The 25,968-nt window shown below is 38.8% G+C and overlaps 1 protein-coding gene across 5 annotated transcripts in view; it reads left to right on the top strand.

The window, feature by feature from the left end:
• The window catches only part of LOC124217434 (growth factor receptor-bound protein 14), a 299,568-nt gene that overhangs the window by 10,773 nt on the left and 262,827 nt on the right, over positions 1 to 25,968 (top strand). For all 5 annotated transcript variants that reach the window (XM_046622999.2, XM_046622998.2, XM_046622995.2 and 2 more), the window contains exons 2-3: positions 180 to 875; positions 4,074 to 4,319. In XM_046622999.2, coding sequence (XP_046478955.1) covers positions 188 to 875; positions 4,074 to 4,319 — 934 coding nt within the window. In that variant the 5' untranslated portion in view covers positions 180 to 187. The remainder of the gene's footprint in view (positions 1 to 179; positions 876 to 4,073; positions 4,320 to 25,968) is intronic.

Below are 25,968 nucleotides of genomic sequence, written 5' to 3'. Positions count from 1 at the left end.
TTTTGTCGTTGCGTAACTTTGACGCCCGTGAAAATCGAGCCCAAGTGGATCAGTGTATATCTTAGTTATGCAAACTGTTTCCACAGTCGGTGATATACCGACCGAGAAAGCACTGTCGATAAGGTACCGCGGGATACAAGAGCCTTACCGTCAACCGCTAACGTTTCCTTCTTTTTCAGCTGTCGGTATGGCAGATGCACCGGATAAGCCAGTGCCGGAAGCCACCGCGGTGACCAGCGAAATCTCACCCGCTCTTGAGGTAAGGGCCTCGACGCTTGTGGAAGCCATCGCGGTGACCAGCGAAAGCTCACCCGCTCTTGAGGTAAGGGCCTCGACGCCTGTGGAAGCCATCGCGGCGACCAGCGAAATCTCACCCGCTCTTGAGATAAAGGCCCAGACGCCTGTGGAAGCCATCGCGGGGACCAGCAAAAGCTTACTCGCTCTTGAGGTAAAGGCCCAGACGCCTGTGGAAGCCATCGCGGGGACCAGCAAAAGCTCACCCGCTCTTGAGATAAAGGCCCAGACGCCTGTGGAAGCCATCGCGGGGACCAGCAAAAGCTCACCCGCTCTTGAGGTAAAGGCCCAGACGCCTGTGGAAGCCATCGCGGGGACCAGCAAAAGCTCACCCGCTCTTGAGGTAAAGGCCCAGACGCCTGTGGAAGCCATCGCGGGGACCAGCAAAAGCTCACCCGCTCTTGAGGTAAAGGCCCCGACGCCTGTGGAAGCCGTCGCCTTCGTCAAGTCCACCTCTAACCTGTCCGAGTCCTCGGATGATAAGGATACAGTCTCTATCCCCCCGCTCTTCGAGCCCTCACCAGACTCCAAATCCCCCCAAGGTTCTGACAAAAATTCAAGAAGCAGCGGCGGGATGAACCGTGAGTGGATGTTTTCATTCTTGTACTTTCTCCCCGTTTCCCCAAAGATGCCAAATTTATTCATTCAATTTTCACTCTTGTTGCATAGGGAGAATAGATTTGTCGAATTTATGAAACGTGGCGATCAAATATGCAGACGTAAGAATGTTTAGTTTTTTTTTTTTATTTTGAATCCAAGGAATTTTATTTGATCCAAGAAAAAAGTGGTTGGAACAAGAATTTCTGGTATCAAGTAAAACCAGATTTATTTGAATCGATAAAACATTTCTCACACCATATTTGGTAAATTCAACAAAGCTTTTTCTTTTCCACTTTGCGTGCACGGAAGTGTGAAAAAAGCATTTACGGGTACTAGGACAGTGAGCAAGCTGTATAATAAAAGTTATAACTCATCGTCAGCCTTGAGTAACTAAAAAATATAGCCACCTCGTGCGGTGATAGATCGATATATAACAAATAAATTAATCTTTACAGAGGAGGAGAGAGAACATTAAAAATTATAAAACGGATACGAAAATTTTACATCTTTTTGCACCAGCTGCTCGATAACTTTAGTAGACCTACTGCGGAAAATCTTTTTACCAAATAAAAAACAGGTTATAAACGATACTTGAGCATAAATGAAATGGGTGAAATGCCGGGCGCTTGATTTTATTTTTATTGCCAATTTCGACAAGAATCATATGTGTGCGTACGTGCAAAGCGAATGGGTAATTTCGGGTAAATCAAATTCTGGAAAATCGCAGATTTTACGTGATCATAATCAGGGAAGTCGGGCAGCTTTTAGCTCGCACGGTTTTCGACTCGATGGCGGGATCCTCGTTTTAATCGAATACGTGTGAACGACTTTCAGAGCCTCCGATCCACTCGAACGGTGATTAGCCGAATGAAATAATCCATGAATGAACTAGCCGCGGTCGGATATGCGGGCAATGCCATTATATCGTTTGACATAAATTGCGGAATGCCAACAAGTTACGTCGACGAGCTATTTTTACCGATCGCTATCGCACAGCTACGAGTTTTAATTGTTTAACGGTTACGCGCAACGGTGAACCGGAATCGTTTTGCAACTTTTGCTCCGTGGTTGTGACAAATTGCGCAAAACGACGTGCAGATGAAATACCGAAGATCGTCTGTTGGCAAAAATCCAATTCCGATTGGCGAAACAACGAATTTCGGTAACACTCGGGACGTAATGGATTCCAGGAAGACGGGCCCCAGAAATCGAGTCTTGCGTCGTAATTTCCGGCTCAATATTCGTTCGTGGTTTGATTTTCGTTTGAATCAACTTGCGGGTGCGGAACGCTTGTAACGCGTGCTGCATAAATAACCGGGTATCGTCGTGTTGGAAAATTTTATTGAAATCAGTCGAAAAGTGTGGAACGTTAAGAGGGATGGAGAGTTGATCAGATCGGGCGAAACTTGATATTATTTTGAGGTGAAATTTGAGCTCGTGACGCGGCGCATTTAAGGTAGTAGTCTGGTAACTTATGCCTATTTTCATGACTTTTTTGGAGGGTGGTTTTTTATAGGAAAATAAAAATGAATTATCTTGAATATTTAGAGTGTTTTTATTTACATGTTGAAAATATAAAAAAAAATTTATTTGAAAAAATTTAATAGTTTATTACTATTATTATTGTCACTCGAAGTTGGAACCTCAAAAAAAATACACGTGGGTGGCCCGGGTGATTTTGGCTCTTGATGTTATCTGAACTCAAATATTCTTGATTATTCTTAATCTATAGACATGTCATTCTGGTCGGAACTACCGAAGTTAAATTTCAAGGGTAAATAACAAAGTGGCGGACTTTGAAAAAAAAGTCCTTTTATTTTAGCAAAGAAAGGGTTGTAAAATAAAAAGTTAGGGGTGAAAAAAATTCTCGTCAGTACCGACGAGAACTATAAGTGTGTAGAACAGCCTGTTAAAATTTGAAAGCAATCGGTTCGGTAGAAAAAAAGTTAGCACCCGGGCCGACCAGAAAAACAATGTTTTGAGAAAAACGCGTTTAAAGTTCAACAAGAAATTTTCATAAGTAAACTTATACTTACGTCAATCGTCTATGCCTGTGAATAAATATATATAATATAAATATATATAATAGAATAACAGAGTCAACCCAGGTATAAAAAATGCGCGCAAACAATAGAAGGGTCCGAGCGGTTGCAGCTGCCGGTCGACCTTAAAGGTTGGACTCCGAGACGCTCTGGGAAACTCGTTATAACTCCCGAAATATTTCCAATTTCCGTCTAAAATTTTCACAGTATATTCTCAAGACATTGTACTTTCAAATTAAGCAAAAAAAAAATTTTCGATATTTTGAACCCAAGTAACCAGACTACTACCTTAAGCCGCTGGCTGCAGCCTTTCCTTCGTATCTATAAGCGTTTATTCCCGTACTCGCCTGCGATGCTGTGTGATTCCTGCGCAACGTATGAGTATGAGATTTTTTAATCAAGTTGAAGAGATTCCCCTTGTGCCATTTGAATCCTAATTATCGTTTGACTAACTTGCAAAAAATATACTCATTCTAGTGTCTTCATGAAATTTTACGAAACAATCGTCTAGTGCGATCTGCCTACTGGACTGGCTTTGTTTTAGTATAAATAGTAACGTATTCGTTTTCCTAAACTTGAAAAGGTCGCGTTCGGTCTTCCACTTGGAACAAAAAGTTCAAAAAGTTTCAAGTATACTGTAAAAGCTGTTAATATCAACCACTTGGGTAGCATTGTCGTGACAATCACAAGGTTGATACCAAGGATGTTTAGAATAATCGATTAATCAATGATTGCCTATTTTTTTAAAACGATCCATTTGGAATCAAAATTTCGTAAATTTCGGTACGTAGTCTCAACGGCGGAAAAGTTTTCTCATAATTTATAATATATTTCAATTTCAAGTGAAAATAATCCTTTACCTTTCACTTATCACATCAAATAGGTAATTACTAACTAAGACAATGATAACAATTGATACTTTGATCACGCAAATTAATATTGTATCGCGTCGTTCACGGTAGTAAAAACCAAAAACCGATTGCGAGGAAAAACAATCGAGTCGGTTGATTGGTCAAGTTTGAAAATCGATTATATTCTTGGTCATTCTTATCGCACGCTCCGCGGGATTTCGACTTATCAAGTATCAGGGGGGCCAAAGTCCTCGGCGTCAATCGCTAACGCTCTTCTTACTTTCAGCGACCGAAACGACGGATCTAACCGAAACCCAGGAGCAGGAATACGCCTCGATGTTGAGCGAATACTCCCTATATCGTGTGGTCACAGGTCTGTCGCCTGACGACAGCGGATCCCTGGACGTAAGTTCCCGCTCACGTTTAACGAATTCCCCGATTTCAAAGACCATCCACGATTTCGGAGACAATACGAAGGTTGATAACAAGAAGCCTGAAAGCCCGGAATCATGCTGCGGGATTCACTGGAGCCGTGAGTTGATGTTTTCACTCTAACACTTTTTTCCCGTTTTCCAAAAAAAAAATTCACCAATTTTTTTTCTTTCCATTTTTACTCTGTTACCATTTGTACCATTTGTCGAATTTACCGAACGTGGCGTTATCAAACATGCGGCAAGAGAAACGTTTCCTCTAGTTCAATGAATGTTGTTTGATCCGTCAAAAATTTTTTTTGAAACAACGGTTATCTGGTGAAACCAAATACGTTTGAACCACGGAATCGTTTCTTCGAACTTATTGCATCGGTAAATTCAAGAATTTCTTTTTCTCTCTCATACGCGTACCCGGAAAAAAGGATCTATTCGTACGTGAAATAGTCTTAAAAAATATGCTTCTTTGAATGAAGAAATATTTATTTCGTTGATGTAAAATTTTATTCGAAACTAATCAAATTTTCTCCGTACTCACACGAATTACATCCTGTCTACTAAATTTCTGTTTAAGAAGAATGTGTTTTTTATGTAGAAGATTTTTTCTCAATGTATAACATGCGTTCTTCTTCGCAAAACTTCATCCATGGGTGACAAAGCTTTTGCGGATTTTGTTAGTTTTTCAGAAGTTTCGAGCGCTCATTTTCCGATTCTTCCGAATGGAGCCCGCAAGAAACTATATTATCGTTCACTGATTTACAATATGTAAAATAAACGTCGCATAAATGTATATAAATATTCTTACACAGGTTGATCTGAATCAAAGTTCAACGATTGTAAACTTGGCCTCGAAATTACGATATTCAAATCTACGAATGTAGAGTACGATTACGAGAATTTCAAAAATTGGTGTGCTAGTTGTACAAAAATTGTATTCCTTTTCAATGTTTGGGTGAACTGATCGCTGATCCGATAGTCAGGAAATTCTAATTTGTAAATATCTGGACGAACAGCATTCTTTTCATTTCCGTATCCGTTAACTTCGTCGAATTTCGTTTCGTTTCATTTTAACTCATCCAATCAACAATAAATCAAGTCTTTTAAACTTGTGCATAGTGAAAAATCATCATTTTAAGCGATACGAATGTAAGCAAGAATATTTTATGACAGTTGGGAGAAAAAAACTAAAAAAAAAAAATGACACAACATTAGAACTTGGGATTTTTGTCACACTTGTATGTAGAGAACAATTTTGAAAATATGTTTATTGAACATGTAGCTCGATTTAATGGACGATTTATGGATACGCTGACAATAAACGGGGCTGTATAGTTATAGCTCATCGTCGGCCTTTAGTGATTCGAAATATATCCACCTCGAGTGATGATAGATCGGTACAGAAAAAATAAACGAACATTCCCAGAGGGGGAGAATAAACATTTAAAACCACAGAACAAAGACGAGAATTTTACGTACTTTTGCACCCGAAACTCGAGAACTTTGGTGCGCTTGCGAGGGAAAAATCTTTTTTGCAAATAAAAAGCTGGATATGAATGATACATAAGCATAAATGAAATGGGTGAAAAGCCGGGCGCTTGATTTTATTCTTATTGCCAATTTCGACAAGAATCATATGTGTGCGTACGTGCAAAGCGAATGGGTAATTTCGGGTAAACCAAATTCTGGAAAATCGCAGATTTTACGTGATCACAATCAGGGAAGTCGGGCAGCTTTTAGCTCGCACGGTTTTCGACTCGATGGCGGGATCCTCGTTTTAATCGAATACGTGTGAACGACTTTCAGAGCCTCCGATCCACTCGAACGGTGATTAACCGAATGAAATAATCCATGAATGAACTAGCCGCGGTCGGATATGCGGGCAATGCCATTATATCGTTTGACATAAATTGCGAAATGCCAACAAGTTACGTCGACGAGCTATTTTTACCAATCGCTATCGCACAGCTACGAGTTTTAATTGTTTAACGGTTACGTGCAACGGCGAACCGGAATCGTTTTGCAACTTTTGCTCCGTGGTTGTGACAAATTGCGCAAAACGACGTGCAGATGAAATACCGAAGATCGTCTGTTGGCAAAAATCCAATTCCGATTGGCGAAACAACGAATTTCGGTAACACTCGGGACGTAATGGATTCCAGGAAGACGGGCCCCAGAAATCGAGTCTTGCGTCGTAATTTCCGGCTCAATATTCGTTCGTGGTTTGATTTTCGTTTGAATCAACTTGCGGGTGCGGAACGCTTGTAACGCGTGCTGCATAAATAACCGGGTATCGTCGTGTTGGAAAATTTTATTGAAATCAGTCGAAAAGTGTGGAACGTTAAGAGGGATGGAGAGTTGATCAGATCGGGCGAAACTTGATATTATTTTGAGGTGAAATTTGAGCTCGTGACGCGGTGCATTTGAGCCGCTGGCTGCAGCCGTTTCTTCATTTCTAGAAACGTTTATTTTCGTACTCGACTGCGATGTTGTCTGATTCCTACACAACGTGATGTAATAATCAACGCCGTAGCTGTTATCTGTCAAGCCGCGTTTTGTCGTCGAAATGAGCGGTAACAGGAAAAAGGTGGCATTTTCGACTAACCGTCCCAAATTTATTTTTCCTCCTCAACGAGATTCAAACGTTATGAAAATATTTGAATCTTGTTCCTTCTTGTTCAAATAACGTGTTGAAGGATATATAATCATTCCAGTTTCTTCACCAAGTCTTACGAAACAATCGTGTAGTACGGTTTGCTAATTGAACTGATTTCAGTTTAATACAAATAGTCACATATTTGCCTTCCGAGACCTTGGAAGATTGACTACACTCATTGTAAGTCATTTTTAACAAAAAGTACAAATTGCACCGTAATCCTTGTCGATAATGAACCACTAAGGTATTGCATTGACCATAACGAGTCTGATGACGATCCTTGTGAAGGACTACTGAAAATATAGCTTTTGAGCTCTTTAATTATGATGCAAGATGACAAGGAAAGATTATAGAAGGTGGCGAAAACGACCATGACGTTTTATGTATGCATCATGTACGCATACATACACATTTGTATACCAAAAAACGGGAGCAACGGGAAGTGAGGTCAAGTAGAGGACACCCAACAGTAGCAGACTTCCTATTTATTCCTGTTTTTTCCAGCTCGCATCAAAGCTCAAATTCTGGTTCTTGTATCGGTTAACATACCCAAATGAAGAGAAAACGCAAAAAAAAATGGGGGATCGGAAAAGTGTGAGAAAAGAAAAATACCTATAATGCTAGTGAGGCTTTCTCTCTACACATTCGATTATTCCGTCCTTCTCTCCGTTATTGAGGAAAATTCATTGTTCCCGACGTTGAAGCTCCTCACCATTTTATATTCGACAAAAAAAATATTTACAATTTGTTGAATCCGTTTGGCTGAAAAAATTTTCACGCGACACGTGCCAAGTTTCATCGTGGTTCACGGAAGTCACTGATCCTTTGCAGAACTGCAGAGCTATAAACCGAAACCACAATTGGCAACTACGAGTGTCCGCCGCATACCCAACAGCCATTATATACCTATAAGATCTAATCTCGAATAGAGATCGTTGGCCGCGAATTTCGATTATCCTTGGACGTCGCGGTCATTCGTCATTGCGAATCGAATTGGCGCCTGTTCTCCGTCGGAGACAGTCACCGTACTTCGTTTGGGTTCTGGTCCTGGGATGGTACGGGATAGAATGGAATGGAATGGGATGGGATGGGATGGGATGGATGGCATCAACGATCGACCATCAACGTCCTTGAGTGGTGTGCAATACCGAGTACCTGCTTCATACGGTCGTGAACTCGAGGCACGTGGATCTTGGTACACGTACACCAAGCCAGAGAATAGCGTTGCTACGAAACGAACGGATCACCACTTGCATGTTTCAAAGAGTCCAGTCTTTCCGTTGAATTTAAATCCCGCAATTTATTCCGGAAATTATTGGAATGTTTCAGGGTTCCTCGTCTAGAGCTAAGGTTAGATCGCATCGTTTCACCGTTCATAACCATCCATAGTGAATCCATTAAAGCCTCGTACACTTAAGTAATTGCGGTGTTACGCAAGTACGTGGATGACATTACCAGAGCCATGTTTGAAAGACCGAATATGAAGTGTACCGTGATTAGGTGAGCTTCAGGTGATAATTAAACGTCACTGAGAACTTGTCTGTGTGACATTTATTCGTATTCTAACTATTCGACGCCCGTTACTTTACCGTTTTTCATGAACTGGATCTCTATCCATCATTAAAACGCGTAGTCTAATCGATTTAGGACCAGCTTCGATTACTTCTTCTCAAAGAACATAAGTCGATATAGCGTATGACACATTTCACAGATTCAAGCAATGAATGTTTATGCACGTTTCTTATGTGCAGACTGATGATCTTCGAGTAGAAAAAACCCATGTCCTCAAAATAGAATAAGGTAGGTTGAGTGTATAGTTCTTACAATTAGCTCAAATGAAGACAGGAAGACAAATGGTGAAAGAAGACGTCGATGATTATAAAATTTGTTTCTTATTGAAAAGTTCCATCTAACACTTTCCGTGGGGTAGGTATGTACATAAATTTTCATAATTAATCCAGCAGTTGAACAGTCGAGTTACTATATCAGAAACAAACGAATTATCTGGCGAGTCTGGTCGAAAATAGCGCCATTGGCTACAAACGGTGCACCTTAGTTGGGTACAATACTACAGGTGTTGAATACTGTTGGACTGTCATGTAGAACAACTGTATAAGTCGCGTCGAAAGCGATGAGATTACGTAGAAGAATATCCGATCTCTTCCCAAGTTATATCACAGCCTGCCGTTCTGTCAAGACAAGTTTCTACGTGACGGGAGTTCATTTCCGGACCTTTAGACTCGCGTTTCGTGATTGTAAGTATAATAGCATCTTCGTCCATCCTTCAAGACACGACTAACGAGGACCCTGTGCATCCGATGAAATGATTCAAGGTAAACTCAGGGTGCATGGTTTCGGAGAGTATAAATCAGCTGGTTAGGAACTCGTCCTAAGCGCACTTCATTTTCGTACCAGTATACGAGGTTTCCATGACTATAACTAGAACGGCATAGCGCACCTGTGCATCGTCCTCTATCTACCAGAACTCGACTATCGAGGAACCTGTGCATCCGATGGGACGAGTAAGGGTATGACGATGCAGGTGCATCGTCATCGGAGGGGGGTAAATCATCTGGTTAGGAGGGAACACGTCCGGTGTGTCGAAGCGCTCACGCGCGGTAATGTAGGGTTAGCGCAAAGGTAAATGCACCTTAGTTTGTTTACTGCGCAGTTGTTGCGCTAGCTATACCCACTCTATATAACGGAGACGGAAAAGAACCGGAGGGAAAGAGACAGGCCTCGGATGTAGGATTCGCCGACATCGCCTTGGCTCTATGCCTCACTGTTGTACGGTGGCTGATCCCGAGTGAATGACCGCCAAACACCTCGCTCGTTCCTCTCTCTCTCTCTCTCTCTCTCTCTTTGTCTCTTTCTCTACGAAGGAACCACAGGCACACACAACGTGTCTTCACTCGAGTCAAAACACCGATAGGAACATGCGCCAAATGGATTTCTAATCATTTCGCACACGGGTGGTTTGGTCCCACTTCCAAAGTTCTCGTGGTCGCTCCTTACACTGTACTTACAATCGTGTAACCATTTTCGCTCAACGATCGGAAGTGCTTTTCATCTCCCAATTCTGCTTTTCTTTTTATCCTTGTATATCTTGACGTTGTTGTCGCTTTAGTCGATACGTATGGTACATAGATATAATACCGTTCATACGTGACGAGATTCTCACCATCACTGTGACCTTGGTGACCTTCGTAGTACGTCGGTGGCATACATTATCACGGGGCGTGCGTATGGTTATGTTGTGCTTATATATATACTTGTGGAGATATAACGAACACACTGTGTACAACTCTCTGTGCATGCATGTGCATACCAGCTGAACTTGTTTTTACGGTTTCTTACGTAAATATATTACGCTATATACTGTTTCAGAACGTTTTGCATAAGAATTATCACCCGCGAGTTGTTATGTAATTTAGTTCTACACATATACATGTATATAATTATATATATATAATCGGTTGGATAATTAACATTTTTTTTCTTCCAACTTCGACAGATGCTTTAATCTCTTCAATTCTTCAATCTGTGCAACGATAATACTGTCAAGCAGATCTCTGCAGATTTGACGGATTAATTTTCGTCCTTTTGTTTCTCTTCGCCGTAAAAAGACTTTCCTTAATTATAAGCAGAGTGCAATGATCAGTGTATAAATTTACACCTGCGAAGCTAAGGACTGTAATTGTAGGATAGAGATGTACATACTTGTGATACAACGAGTTCGTCGGACTTGACGTTTTTCATCAGTGATTTTGCAGTAGGTACTTACATAACGTGAACCTATAAATAGTAATATATATATATATATATACATGTATATGAATTGATTGCGAAATAGTGGAAACCACAATCCGAGTGAGCAAAAAATATTGCGCTGATTCACGGTGACGAATAGGTATAGCTATAGATATCCATCAGCAAGTAGGTGTGTCTGTTGCGTATTATAATATACCGGATGTTCAAATCTCTTGGCATCCGGATATTACCGTGAATAGTTGAAAAATTCAGGCTTTACGTAAGTATAATCGCATCTGCACGATCGACGGCTACGATCTTCCATGAAACTAATCTGTAACGTCTTCCGGTCGTTCTTACCATTTTAATTTTTATTAATCTTTTCATTTATTTCAATCGAATAATAGAGTTGAATGATACTATTGCAATTTTACACCAACGACCCCCAGAGGTTTCAAAATATCGCTTGGAATACGCCTCGAGCCTTCGATTATGGTGCCGATGGACAGCACCTTTGCCAGTAATGTCAAGACTCGTCACCCCAGCTTCCGCTGTCCGATTTTAAACTCATAAAACAGCATCCGAATCTCAAGTCACGTGATAGTTTCCGAAAATTTTCACCACACTCGAATGTGGATGGCAGAGTTGTCGTGTTTGACGGTAATGCGGTAGGTACGTACGTTATACATTCAAGAAAAGACTTCCAACTTGAGTTCACAATAACAGTTTCGCGAACATTCATCTCCGCTTGTGCCGCGAAATCGACTATCAAATGCGTGTAACTTATCGGTGCTGTTTCTTCCTCACGTCACATTATCATCATTGATTTGTGCAACTGATTTTCCGATCAGGCGTGTAAACGAAAGCCTTCCTGGTGCACGCATGGCACGATCGTATTACGGAAATGAAATTACTGATTTTGATTGATCGATCGGTCATGCCGTGTGAGTCTAAAAGTCCTCGTCCGATGTTGGTCCAGTTTACATCAGAGAGACGACCACTCGAGGCGACGGATAAATTCGACAAGTTCCTCTCTCTCCTTTTTCAATCCTCGCATGTATAATCCTAAGCACACAACTATCGGATGGCTCTCACGGCGGTCGCTTTGAACGGTAGACCAAACCGTAGAATCGATTCTTCAAACCGTCAACGGCGACACGTTTTATGGACCGGTAATGTATTCCATAACTCTGTATAAAATTATACATCAACGCGACAAGTTGTACGAATACGCGACGCTGGATCGTCGATTCTCGCATTCCTGGCACAAGATGTGCAAAGCTTTGAAGTAATCAACTCCGGAAATTATCGCTGCAGCGTTATTTCAAACTTTTCTGTTTACTTAATCTTTTCTAATGATTAGGCGTTACCCAGTCGGAATAGGCGTGCGGATCACACCTGATACCCTGCACGGACACCTTATACATATATTCACGGAATGAGAACCTTCCGCGCGTGACAAATTGTTGTACATACCTACCCATGTGTAATAATGCCGTACAGCACAGGCTTCTTGAAGTGCACATGTGTACAATTCATGCGCCTAGGTATGAATGCCCATACCTAGGTTACGTGCTATGTATGTACCTACATCTATATCTAACTGGCATTCTTATGAAATTTTAACCGCGTGTCATTGAACCGATGAAATTCCACCAAATACGAATGTTGTATGTCTTCCGCTCTTCTCCTCAAGTGTTGTCGAGTGGGCCGCGTAAGTTCTGCGCCTCGACGATTCGGAAATGTACTTATATACATATACATATATATATATATACACATATGTATATATATTTGAACAAGAGACCTTCGGTCACCTTGGATAAGTTGTTTCTGAGAAATAAAAAATTATTCGATCTTCCGAGACGATTCTCTCATAAATCTTGATCACAAATTGAGATATTTTCGATCTATTGTTCTGTTTTACCGACGGGAACGAACGGTCGGTAACACAGTTTGTGAAATTATCGACGTTACGTGATCTAGATCGGTCTACGACGCCAAAATTCAACTTCTTGTTATTATATTCGAATAAAACTTGGCGTGTCTTATAACGAAACAATCTTCTTGGGTTTGATGCGTGGGCGTTGCGCCCTGAACCGTTTCACCGCCGAAGCCGGGCTACGATTTATGTGGTTATATAGACGCCGCGGTGGAGGGAGAGAGTTGTTTGTTAATTCACTCGACATTCCTCATCGTGGGCAATGACGTAGGTGACAGTCGACACCTCGTTCGTCGAAGCATGCTGCATATGCTTGCTCGCATCAGAATCCAACCCGCTTCCGGTTCAACTCGCAACGTTTCAACGGGGTATAATGATACCCGTGTCGAACGCAAACTTTCCTAAAAGCGATGGAAACTTGAGCTAAAGGTAGAGGAAAACGATTTAGAAAAATTGACATTCACCTTTTACTTTGTAATAAATTGACCCCGTGGAGGAGAAATTTTTTTATTAATATGTAAAAAATTTTCCTTTCAACATGCGAGTCTAATAATGAGAAAAAAAAATTAAAAAAATACTTTACATTTAACATGAACTATTTTTCCTGAAATTTGTTGGAAGAAAAAATGTTGCATGTTAGGTTTCGATCGTTTGAATAATCGCATAATTTCGCATCTAGGAACATTGCAGATCGTCAATTTGTCAAACGCTATATTGCCTGTCATTTCCATTGCAAGTTCACGGGAGGGTTGGACGGATCGGTTCTTTATTTTTTCCCCTTTCTCTCTCTCTCTCTCTCTTTGGTTTTATATTTATTCATCTGCAGGGCCTTGATATCCTGAATACGATATGCTATAACCTTGCGGCGCACGAATCACGCTTCATGTATAATTTATAGCACGTTTTTTCGGTAACAATAAAACTCGACATTGCGATCCACGTCAATTCCGAATACAAAGAATGAAAAAAATCGAAGTACATTAGTAGATGAGTAACATTGAATGATGGTGCGAAATTTCAAACCGCGTGAAAAGCATTGAAACGTAGTGCGTATAAAATATCCGTTCGCTGAGCTTGATTATACCCGGCTTCACACGGTGTTGGATAAAACAAATATGTCATTATTTTGCATATTTTGTTTCGTCGCTAACGTACCAGAAGCTTCGTTTCAAAAAAAGTTCACCCGCGTTGAATAATATAATTTTAAACGATTACGATCGGTGAATGATACATCGAAAAAGCGACAGCAATTTTTTATCTCGTTGACATTTCGAAATAAAATGATATTCCTATCGGCCCGCAGTCTCGTCGGGCGTGTTTTATGCAGAGCTGCGACGTACTATGCGTGACGTAAGAATGACCAAAAATAATCGATTTTATATTGTCTCGATTGTTTTTTACCAATTAATCCGGTATAATCGATTATTTTTCCTCACAATCGGTTTTCGTTTTTCACTCCCACGAACGATGCAATTACAATATCAATTAATGTGATTAGAGTATCAATTATTGTCATCGTCTTACTTACCAAGTATCTGTTTTTATATAATAAGTAAAAGATGAATGAATATTTTCATCTGATATTGAAAAATATTTTGAACGAAACTATAGATTATCAAAATACTTTTCCGCTGCTAGGACGGTATTCCGAAATTTTGGTTCTAACTGCACGGTTTCAAAAAAAAATACGAAATAATCGATTAATCGATTAATTTTTACCGATTCAATCGAGTCGCGTTCGATTATTTTTTTTTTTTTTTTTTTGAACTCGATTAATCGACGCATCGATTACTTTTAGCTTACTTAATCGCCATCGCCAGTGCGACGTAAGCTACTAAATAAGCGCAACGGACGATTTGGCGTTCTCGTTGTTTCGCGGGGAATCCCCTTGGCGAAAGGCCGCCCGCTCAGTCATCCTCGAGCCGTCGAGGAGTACGGGTTATCATCTCTAGCTTTGAGATAAATAAAAGCGAAGGTGATCAAGCCTGGTGCTTTTCTCGCGAGCCTTGCATTTAAACTCGGATAAAATCGCGGCTGAAGTTGTACTTTCAATTTCCAAGTTCTCTTCGTGTTTTCGGGTCAAAGAATTCGGAGTAAAAAAGGTCTGAGAACCTGGGAAGATAACAAAAAGTATACAACGTATAAAATGTATCACGAGTCGAATTTTTTTAGACGAATTGCGTCGCGTGCTTCGGAAAGGAGCTTGCGAAGCTTCCTCTCTTGCCGACAGAGCGCGCGGCGATCGTATGAAAAGGCCATAGAATATGGAATCGGGTGAAGATGAGTAGGCGCGCATTTGAATCGATGATTTTCTACTCCCAGGAGGGTAGCGAATTGTTTTACGATTTCGAGATAAATAAATAGGGGTCAAATTTATAACGATTTCATGGAAATTATATAACCTCGTTTTAATTGTGTAATACGATAGTAACGAAAATCCACGCCGATGAATATAAAAGCGAAATTGAGTGAAATTTTATTTGTCAATTAATGCTACCAAATTTTTTACCTCAAAATTTATTACTTCTCCAATCTTGCACCGCTGTGAGTTTATCTCATATCTTGATTCACGTTTACAAATGAAAACAGAGTCACGTGTAGCGATAAATTTAGAACCGCGATAGTTTTTAGTGAACTCGTAACTTCGCTAGTGTGGTGTTCAAAATTCTGCTTGAAGCGATCGTTTCCTTATTTCCTCGGTTATTCGCGACCGGTCGACTTTTGTGGATCAATGGAAATTAGGTGTAATTTACGTATAGACAGTAAATGGAATCAACGATTCGCTAAATCACACTTTATCGCTACGGACGAAAATGTTTGTACAGCGAACTGTTTATGTATTTGTATACGCAAATGTTGTACAGAGGTATGTTAGAAGAACGTTGAAACTTCGCTGTTGCAACATCGAACGGGTGTTCCGGGTATTTAGAGAAACGCCGTCGAAGCACGCATAAATTAGTAAATCTACAGAGGCAAAAAGAAATATCGTTGCAAAAAAACGAGAAGAAACGAAACTCGATGACACAAGCTTAAACACTTTTTTTTATCTCCGTGTTTCTCCAGCTTTTTTCTCTTGCCAATTGACGTGTTTTTCGTTTTGTATTCTTTTGACAATAAATACACCGAATACAGGCCACATTTTAGCATTGGGAAAAATTTTCCCGGTTATGAAATATGTAAATAATAATCCTTCAAGCTTTGTAAATTGATCGGTAATTTACTTTCGTGTATTTTACAGCTGTCGAAATCAAATGAGAATAATAAAAATTTAATGAAAAATATTACGAATTTTAATTCAAGGATTTTTCGAAATTCAGACAAGTAGAGAAAGGTGGAAAAAATAGTTAGCCGCTGTTATCTCTCTCTCTCTCTGACTCTCTCTCTCTCTCTCTCTCTCTCTCTCTCTCTCTCTCTCTCTCTATCTATCTATCGATCTATTTTTCGCCTTGTCTGCACGTTTTACACCGCTGCGATTTATAAAATGCGGTTGCAAATTAACCGCAGTAGTAATTACGCGACGCCATCAACGACCAGGATGGTTTTTTCTTTCTCTCCTTGTTTTTTTTCTCCCTTCCTCCACCTTTTGTTTCAAGCCTAATTAAACCGGACGATTCAATCTCGGAATTACATGCAATTTATACATATCGTGTTGTGGGCAAAGCTGCGTGTTTATAGGAGGTCGTGTGAAAATCACAAATGTATGTTATATGTACATAAATGTGTAGCGTATACGTACGTAGCTTTGTATCTTTAGTTAATTGATACAATCCATTAAGAACCTTGTTAACCGTAAGATAAGATCGGTTTTATTTATGACGCGTGTTATATGTGTACGTATGTATGCATTTGCGTTTATTCACTTGCGTGTACCGTAATAATTGCGTATATACAATTTTTTTACAGTATATTTATCCACTCGAGAAACTCGCCGTGCGTTCTAACAACCCTAAATCGAATTGTAAAAGTAATTAATCAGTGAAATATTATTCGCTGGAAATTGAAAACATTGAAGCAAATTATTTGATTTATAATAGCGTCGGAATTTTATTGAGGACGATAAATTGCGTTGAAATTATTAACTTTGCATGTACATGGGGCATTCCACGTTAAATCAGCATCCCGTGCATCTCTAATCATTTGTTAGTATGACGTTTGTACCGAGACAAAAAAGGTCTCGAAATTTGTTTCAGATTGTTTCAGCCACCAGTGAAATTTGAAAAGAATCGGAAAATCAATTCCGAAAACGACGTTTTTAGAAATCTGAATAAATTCACACAGATTCTAAGATTTGAAATGCAATTTTTATGCATTACACGATAATGGCATCTCCGTATTAACTTTTTTTTTTCCACAAGTTTTTAGTTTTTATACGTCGGAATTGGAGTTTTTTTTTTTTTTTTTTTTATTTTACATTCCTCGATTTTAATAGATGCCGAAATCATGAAATTAATGTGACTACGACGTTTGTTTAAACGAGGCGTATGAAACGAAAAGAAAACATTACCGATATGGGAAAACTAAAAACTTGGGAAAAAAATAGTGAATATTGAGACCACCTGTTGCTCAAAAATCACATTTTGTTTAAAAAAAAAAAAAATTGGCGTTTTCGGTATTGGTTTTGCTATTTTGTACAAACGTCATCAGTGGTGTAAAACAAAAAAAAAAAATTTTTTTAAATTCCCGACACCCTTTGGCGGGCCCCTAATAATTTCCTACTAATGAGCTGCTAATTTGACGTGGAATTCCCTATAAAAACGTACAAGTACGGACGAAATATTCACGACTCCAATTATTGTGTAGAAACAATGTCTGCGCGCGCGTGTGTGTGTGTGTGTAAATTAAATTTAATAATTTGGAACTCACGTCAGACGAAACCCTAATAATCGGGTAAATTAACCGCTTTTGGAAATGAATTGTGGAAATAATTGTGCGTTTGTGTAGCCGCGAGTCTCTTTAGCCCGGTGATGTGACTAGTGGCCTCTAATTAAGAAGTCCGCCGTTGGGTTAATTATTCAACTAATCAATCCATCCACCGTCCATAACGTCCAGGTATAAATTATATATTTGCAACTCCGGCTGCACGCGTCCCGCCTTCTTGGATAGAGCGGTTGCGTTTCCTATTATCTATTACTCGTTACTGTCCTTTTACACACCGGCTAATAACGATCGATTCTCGTTCACACGTGTCGCTATTTTACCGATAAGCCGAGCGACGAATCCCCTGAGAATTTGTACTCGATAAAAAATACCGAGAAATGGATCTGAACCAGCATTTCTATCATCTCTTAGTGGGGCGTTCACGCCCGAGAAAGTCAATTTTTATGGTTTTTTGTATTTTTTCAAACTTTCATCCCTCCTCTGTATGGACCCGTATCGATTTTAACCCTAAGAAAATTTTTGGGGGTGAAAAACTTTCGATTTCTTCGAGTCTGCGACTCTTTGAGAATTTAAACTTGAAATGCATTTTTCATAACTTTTGATTTTTCAAAATTGCGCGATAGGTATCTGCTATAGTTTTTGACCGATTCATCTGTAATTTTGACACGTTGCCATAGAATTTTGACCAAATTCCGAACCGGCGGTGAGATACCCGAAATTTTGTGTCGAAAGACGGCTCATTTTATGTCACGGTTCTAAAAAATGAACTATTTTCTTTCAAAATAAAGCTGTTGAAAAAATTCCCATCGCGATTTGTGAGCATTTGCGAGTAGATTATGTCAGAAAAATTCGTACGATATGCTACGAATATTAAGTGAGAAACTTTGCGCTCAATGATTTTTCACCTTTTTGGACTCTGTTCAAAATTTCACTCTTCTCATCACCCTGATACATATAAATGAGGATATAATTGCGCAATATTACTCCAAAAGATGTGAGAAATGCATACCCAAAACGTCTAAAATTTTTTTGAACTTTTCCTGAGCAACATCTGCGATTTTACAATGTGTTGTATAATTCGAAGATGGTCCGTGACTAAATTCTACGGTTCGCGGGCTTGCGAAACTTTTTTTCAAATCGAGCACGGGGCGACGATCCTTGACTAATTTACTAGTTTCTTGAGGATTTACTAAACGTACAGTCTAGTCAAATGCATAGACTGTGAAGACAGATATAACCTGTCACGAAAGCGCGAAAGTAAAACCGAAGTTCGTCGAGTTGAATTTAATTGAAACAATATTTTCTTTTGAAACAGAATTTTGTTTAAAGAACTATAAATTTCAGCTGCAACAGCATAACTATTGATGACTGCGAAGAGATTCGAGTATTAAATCGCTTCTGGTATGAAAAGAAACGCATCGTTTGAACGATTTTAATGAAATTTGAGCTTATTTTGACTGTAAACGAATTCTCTGTAAATCAACAAAGTAATTTTTTGGAATTGGTTTCTCAGTCGATAAAAAAAAAAAAAATATGATTAGTGAAGTCGTTACAAGCGATGAATGGCAAACCAATGCCTCAATAGAAAATACTCCAACCTTATCCAAAATCTGATTTTGTAGATCTGTGGAGAATTCATTTAGAAACAAAACGAGCCGAGCCCTAGTTTATTAAAATCGGTCAAACGATGCGGTTTTTCAGTGTATCATTGATTCGATAATTGAATATCTTCAGTCATGAATAATTGCGCTATTGTACCTGAAATTTATGGTTTTTACATTTTTTTTCTGCGCCAAAGGAATATTGCTTCAATTAAATTCAACTCGACTAACATCAATCGAATTTTCAAACTTTCGTTCCATCCTAATTCTGTTCTAACAGCTTTTTGACCGAACTGTAGGTTTGATACATTCTCAAAGTTCGTTCGGTTACATTTCGAAACGAGCTCTGCAAACCCCGGCGTTTTAGGCTAATTGGCTAATTATCGAAGAAATATATTTTCGTGACAATTTTTTTTTTTTTTTCTGACTGAATATTTTAGTAACTGTGTATTGCGAAGAGAGGCTTAAAATACACACCATTGGATTCGACTGCAGCGTGATCTCGTCTCCCAAGTAAGCTTCACACTTTGTTATTTCAACAAAATGGCAAAAATTAGCGTGTATTCAGAGAAATTAATGAAATAACAGTTTCAAAATTGCAGAAAAGAATTTAATTCAACAAAGTAAAATCTTGATATTCGTTTCGTCAACTTGATGAAATAATACTTTTTTCATCGTTTTGTCAACATATTGAATAGTCTCTGGTAGATTCAACCAAATCGCTTCGTACAGTTCACTAAATCTATTCGGTGGATAAGGATTAGTCGGATTGACGAAATCACGAGAGCCACTAATCGATTACCGCAATCGAAATTAATACGTTGCATCGTAAATCTACAAAATTATTTGTTCGAGTGGCAAAATACGCTAGGTGACAAGTGAAAAATTCTTTCTCGCTACAGGAGTAAGATGAGCAGTTATTAGGAAGGGTTCCAGGCATCCGTCGAGTACAATCAGCAGAACTGAATCATTCGTGATCTAATTCCATTGAATCAGCCTGTCGTTTCACAATCGCGTATTTCTCTGTCATTGTTTGATATGGCGCTCAATTCATCTTGCATAAATCAATATCAAACTATAATTTTTTCATACACAACAATTAAAAAATTATTTTTCAATCTTTACAAAATGATTTCATCGTGTAGATCTGATTTCGCAATCGCGACAGAATCCGTGGGAATACGGTACCAAATCTTTTCTTACATATTGTTGAAAAATTTTGTTTTCTACGCGCTATCAAATCAACTCAACTTTTTGGTTGTGTTAGAATAAAGTTTTGTCTGATGCGTATTAAACCAGAAATCTCCTTGCCAGGACCGAATTTTGTTCATTACGACCCAACTTTTTCCTGATTGTGTATTAGAATATTCCATGGTCCATTTTTACTCGGACGAATTAGTGAGGAATAAATAATGATTTTTGCAATTCAGTTTCAACCTCACGTATAATACATATTCATTATTTAACGATCACAGGTGAAACCCGAACTAGATATTCGAATTTCGAATGCTGATTGAATGATACTCAATATTCGAAGCTCATACAATCAGCTGCTATATCACGTATACAGTGTGGCATATAAGTAATAACATTATATCTTCTCAAAATTTATTTTATCAACTGTTAATTATACAAATATTTGTATAGTAGGTAATTCGTTCGCTTTTTTTTTTTATCATTTCTAACGAATCACTTGCCGTGAATTTAAGTCTGATAAAAAAAAAAACTAATGATCAATATGTATACAGCTTTTAAAAGCATTTCCTACTCATCAAGTCGCCGCTTTTCAAAATCTACGAAAAGTAAAATAAAATTTTATTTTCAATGCGATGTAAAAAACCGCGTTCATAATCCAAGTCCAATTATCAATGCTTCGCAGACGAGCTCTACTTAAAATCTGAACAGCACCTTTGAAGGATGTGCGGAAATTATATTCATGGAAATTTATCTTTATCCTGATCTTCTCGCCATTTCAAACAAACTTTCCTCATTTGATTCGCGGCAAATGACGATGAGGTGATAAAATTTTAAAAAAAAGTTCAACTCCGCGTCTTCTCCTCTTCACTCTCAATTAGAGGTAATTGTGTCGGAGTGTAAAAGTCAAATGTTTACCTACACCTGCGTTCATCGAAGAGAAGTAGATAAAGAAAGAAAACGATAAAGAGGATCGATTAATTTGTTCGATGAATTTCTGGAGGCTGGCAGAATTTTTTTCTTCATTATTTCTTTTTTTTTTTTTTTTTATATCTTCATATTTTTGCATATTGATTCCGGATCAAAAACAATTCGGCATCTTCTCTCATTGTCAGTTAATGATTTCATGGGTAAGCTTTTAAGAAAGCCTTTGAAATTCCAATTCTTCATTTCCCAGATAATTCGCTGATTTGCGAGTCGAGCGAATATTGTATTACGCATGCTAATGATCCTTTGAAGCGAATCGTCGTGAAATCCCTGAAATTAATATACTCCAAGGTGAAATTGCCTCTTGGAGATGATGACTCCCAACTACGACAAGCGAAATCTCTTTTTCTGCGTACAGCAGATACTCGCTTAACACGCGCTTAATTTCAAGCCGGGTTAACGAATTCACTTTTACGACAAATCTGATACATTATGCATCCGTATATGTGTCGCGGAACAGCGCGGAGAATTATTGCGAAAAGTTTTGACGTTACATGATATATTTCTAATCTGCATACCCTTTGTGTGATCCTCGTATAAACACAAAATAAATTTTTAAATCTAATTTCTTACGTACGTGCGTAAAGCAGAGAATTGCAAAATAATCGGGACGCAGTTTTTAAAAATTTTTTTTTTAACAACAAAGATGATTACAACACATAAACAAATTGAACCCGTGGCAAATTTTTCAATCTGCTGATAATAATTTGCTTTAACTTCACCTCAAATAACGAAAGAATAATGAAAAAAACAACTGAAATATTTCTTGAAGTAACGAGAAAATCAAACGACGTTACAACTGAAATCTTTCCGAATCACTTCAAATCATTGAACAAATCGTTTGACAAGCGTTGCAGGAAATTATGGAAATCATTGCAAGTATTGCGGTAAACGTTAATTCAATTTTCCAATATCGTATTGATTTCTGTCTTGCCAGTAGATATATAAGGCGGGGAGGTTCTTGTTCAATCTGCTTTACCGACCGAGTAGTACCGTTCGGTCGGTAAAACAGATTGAACGAGAAACCCCCCCCCTACATACCTACTCTTGCCACGTGCTCTCGTCGATTTTCAGACCACCAAGTGATTTCCAATGATTTTCAACCATTCTGGGTGATTTAAACCGATGTTCAATGCTACATTGTGATTTCTTGCGATTTGAAAATCGATGAAAATCGCCTCGAAGAACGCTTGTATAAATAGGAAATGTTTGAAAATCGAGAGGTAATGAAATGGAATTGAATGTGCGACGATGAATTGTCACGAAAGTGTAAAAATCTTAACAGTAATCGCTGTTAATCAATTTCAATGAATCGAAATGATCAACCTCACATCCAAATGAATGGCTCTCATGATTCGCCCTCATCCATGTGTGACGGATCGCCGATTCATGAATTTTCGACCATGTGTGTCACGACTCGCGGCGAGCTGACAATGAGTGAAAGAGTGAGGGAGAAAATGAGAGAAAAGGAGAGAGAGACGGAACGACAACAGGAGACATCGGGTATCGACCCGTCGTCGCCGTTCGTTCCACTCTATGTACTCCATGTATTCTATGCATGCCGTGGTGGAGGAGGACAGAGCGAAAACACGGGATATATGCCTGCTATGTGCATAGAGTTAGGGGTAAAAAGTTTCACCGATGATGGGGGCGGTGTGAGGTTAGGTTCGGGGCGCGTACGTTTCCAACACTTGGAGCGTAATTTCATGGGGATTCCATTCCCCTACGCGAACGGTCCTGACACGAGAGAGGAGAGATGCGTCTTTGCCGTTGTAAGGATGGATCTAGGATGTTTTGTCAGGTTGAAAAAGTGATGGAATAAAAATGTTATTTTATAAACAGAGCTTTAAAAACATAGTGTCGGTAAAGTTAATCTAGTTACGTTCGACTGTAGAAGTTACGGTGACGGAGGGGAAAATTTTGTAATACCGATTGTGAGGTTCTAGTGTTAACGACATTATTTCAACTACGTCGTAGAAATCTCGGTATTCTCACTTTTTTTTTTTTTTTTTTTTACTGTATCATAAAATTTGTACCACGTCGCTTTTACGATTCTAGTAGTAAATAGCTGCAGGTTGTATTCGTAAACGAATTCTTGATAGGTCGTTGAGGTGAGATTGCGATTAACGTTAGTTATGACAAACTCAAAAAAGCAACTCTACCATACAATTTGTAGAGAATTCGTTTCGAGATATTGTATTATGAGATTATATTATGGTTCAGGAAGAGAGTGAGGAATGAGGAAAAAAAAAAAAAAAATTACAGAATTGCGTGATATTTTACTGAAATTTTAAATAACAAGTCGTTTACAGTCGAAGCTGAGTGTTTTGAAATAAATTTTTTTGCCAGATCGCCGAGTGACTTTTTTGTAATCATATTTGACTCGACCTCGCATAGCTTAAATTGTACTTTTTAAACATCTTCCTCGACGTGTTTTTTTTTTTTTTTACCGACTGTAGGTACACGTCCCCGTATATAACCTGAAACGCGGTGGAGTAATTCTACAACTTTTTACGGTGAATAATATAATCCCGCTGGTGCATAGTATCACCGCTTCATTATAATAATTCCAGGAGCGTGTAAAAACTTGTACGTTACGAAGCGTCGTCGTTCCGCTTTTTATGCCTGTTATAATTCTCGACGCTGCGTTGAGCTGCTACCGCCTCAGAGGAGGCAACCATTTACAGGTATATTTCCATACGTATACATAGTATACAGTCACGACGGTTGAAAGGTGTACAACTTAATAATTACTCGCATAACAATTTACATTGCGTGTATACATATATACGGGGCATTCAACGTCAAATTAGAAACCTATGTACCTCACCGTTTTCGATGTTAATAATTTTTTAGTATGATATTCTTATCAATCAAAGAGGGTCTCGGGAATTTTTTCAAATTTATAAACAATCACGAAGCCAATTCCGGAAACGGCATTTTTTTAAATACAAAAATATTCACACACATTCTGTAATTAGAAGTGTGATTTTTCAGTACCGCTCGATAATGAGATCTCTATATTACTTTTTCCATATCGGAATTGTTTTGTTTATTTTTCTCCTAATACGCCTTGATCCAAATAGATTTGAGAATCACATTATTTTCGTGATTACTAATTGATCTATTTACATCGGGGAACAGGAGGATAAAAAAAAAATAATAAAAAAAAAAAAACTCTAATTCCGACATTGCATAAACTAAAAACTTGGGGAAAAAATAGCAAATATTCATATCCCGTTATCTTGTGGTGCTTAAAAATCACAGCTCTCAAATCATAGAATCTGTGTGAATTTCTCCAGATTTTACAATATGGCGTTTTAAGTCTTTTTTCGAAATTTCTCCAGTGTCTGAATGTGGTGCTGTCGAGAGGTTAGTTACTGTACGACGCCATAGAATATGGTTTACAAGTTGTTTATTGCCAGAAAAATCGGGTTACACAGTTCGGATGGCGTAGTAGAAAATGCGGAAGGCAGGGAAAATAAACGAAACGAGTTGACAGATACGCATGTGCCAAGAGCGTGGCGAAGATTGGGGAGAGATGAAGAAAAAGTCCAGGCTCGCCCCCGAGACGAGGCCAAGGGTCGCGTCGCGCCATAAATGCCAGATGTAGGGAGATTTCCGGCGCGGTCAGACCCTTAGCCCTCGGCTAGCGAGGCGAGGCCTGGCCACTCGAAGGTTAGTTGTAAAGAACTATAGAAAAAGATACACATGGAGAAACGGAAATATTTTAACGGTTTTTCGCCGGTTTGCCGGTGGCGGGTGTCCGCCAAACTGAAAAATTTTTAAAAAAATTCCGGGACATTTTTGGGTCGGTAAGAATATCATGCTAAAAAATCATTTGAATCGAAGAGGATGAGGTACACAGGCTGTTAATTTGACATGGAATGCCCCATATATGTATAATATGCGAAGTTTGTTCCGCCTCGAATAGCATTCGAATAGTCGCGCAAGGTGCAGACTGACGTCGCTGCAATCCCACGATCTATACCGACTATGCAGCTACGTATCTGTAAACGTATAGGGCATTCCGCGCCAATTCAAACTGGGTCTGATCTCTCTGATTTGACTCACGATTTTTCATGTAATTCTTCCGACTCTCCATGGTATTCGGTTTTTTTTCGAAATTTTCCCAAGCGACTTGAATTACCAACAATTTCTTAAAAACGATGATATATTGATCGATACTGTTTAAAAATATGGAATATTTCTGAAAAATCTTGTGTCATACAACAAAATTTTTTAACTTTGAATCTTTGAATCAGAGTCGACTGACTTGTCCTTCTGATTTGAGGTTATTTTTTCTCAAAAAATGGTCGCAAATAAAGAAGAAAGAAACTTTGGTCTAATTCAACTCGAGGCTGAAAAATTTTGATAATTGTCACAGGGTTTTCCAGCTTTGTTAATTATGCCCGTAAATACGTTGATTTTCAAATATTGTAGATAAATGGAGAAAAAAAGTGAGTGCTTTCAAGAGTGAAAACAATCACAAAAAATCGCGAGCTAACTGAGAAAGATCGAGGTTCAGATACAGGTTCAGTTGGCATGGAATCCCCTATATAAATATTGCTACAATATCGCCGGCCATTCGATATTGAGAGCCTGTGCACTTTTTTCACAAGGTTGAAATTAGTAACGTTATCGTGAGAAAATATTGTTACTAAGGAACTACGATTTCGAAATATGAGTGTGTTTTGTTTTATCAACGTTTATTGAATTTCACAAAATTTCAAAATATCGAAATAACG

This window comes from Neodiprion pinetum, chromosome 4, assembly GCF_021155775.2.
Source record: "Neodiprion pinetum isolate iyNeoPine1 chromosome 4, iyNeoPine1.2, whole genome shotgun sequence".
NCBI classification, from domain to species: Eukaryota; Metazoa; Arthropoda; class Insecta; order Hymenoptera; family Diprionidae; genus Neodiprion; species Neodiprion pinetum.
This window is presented reverse-complemented; position numbering and strand designations above follow the sequence as displayed.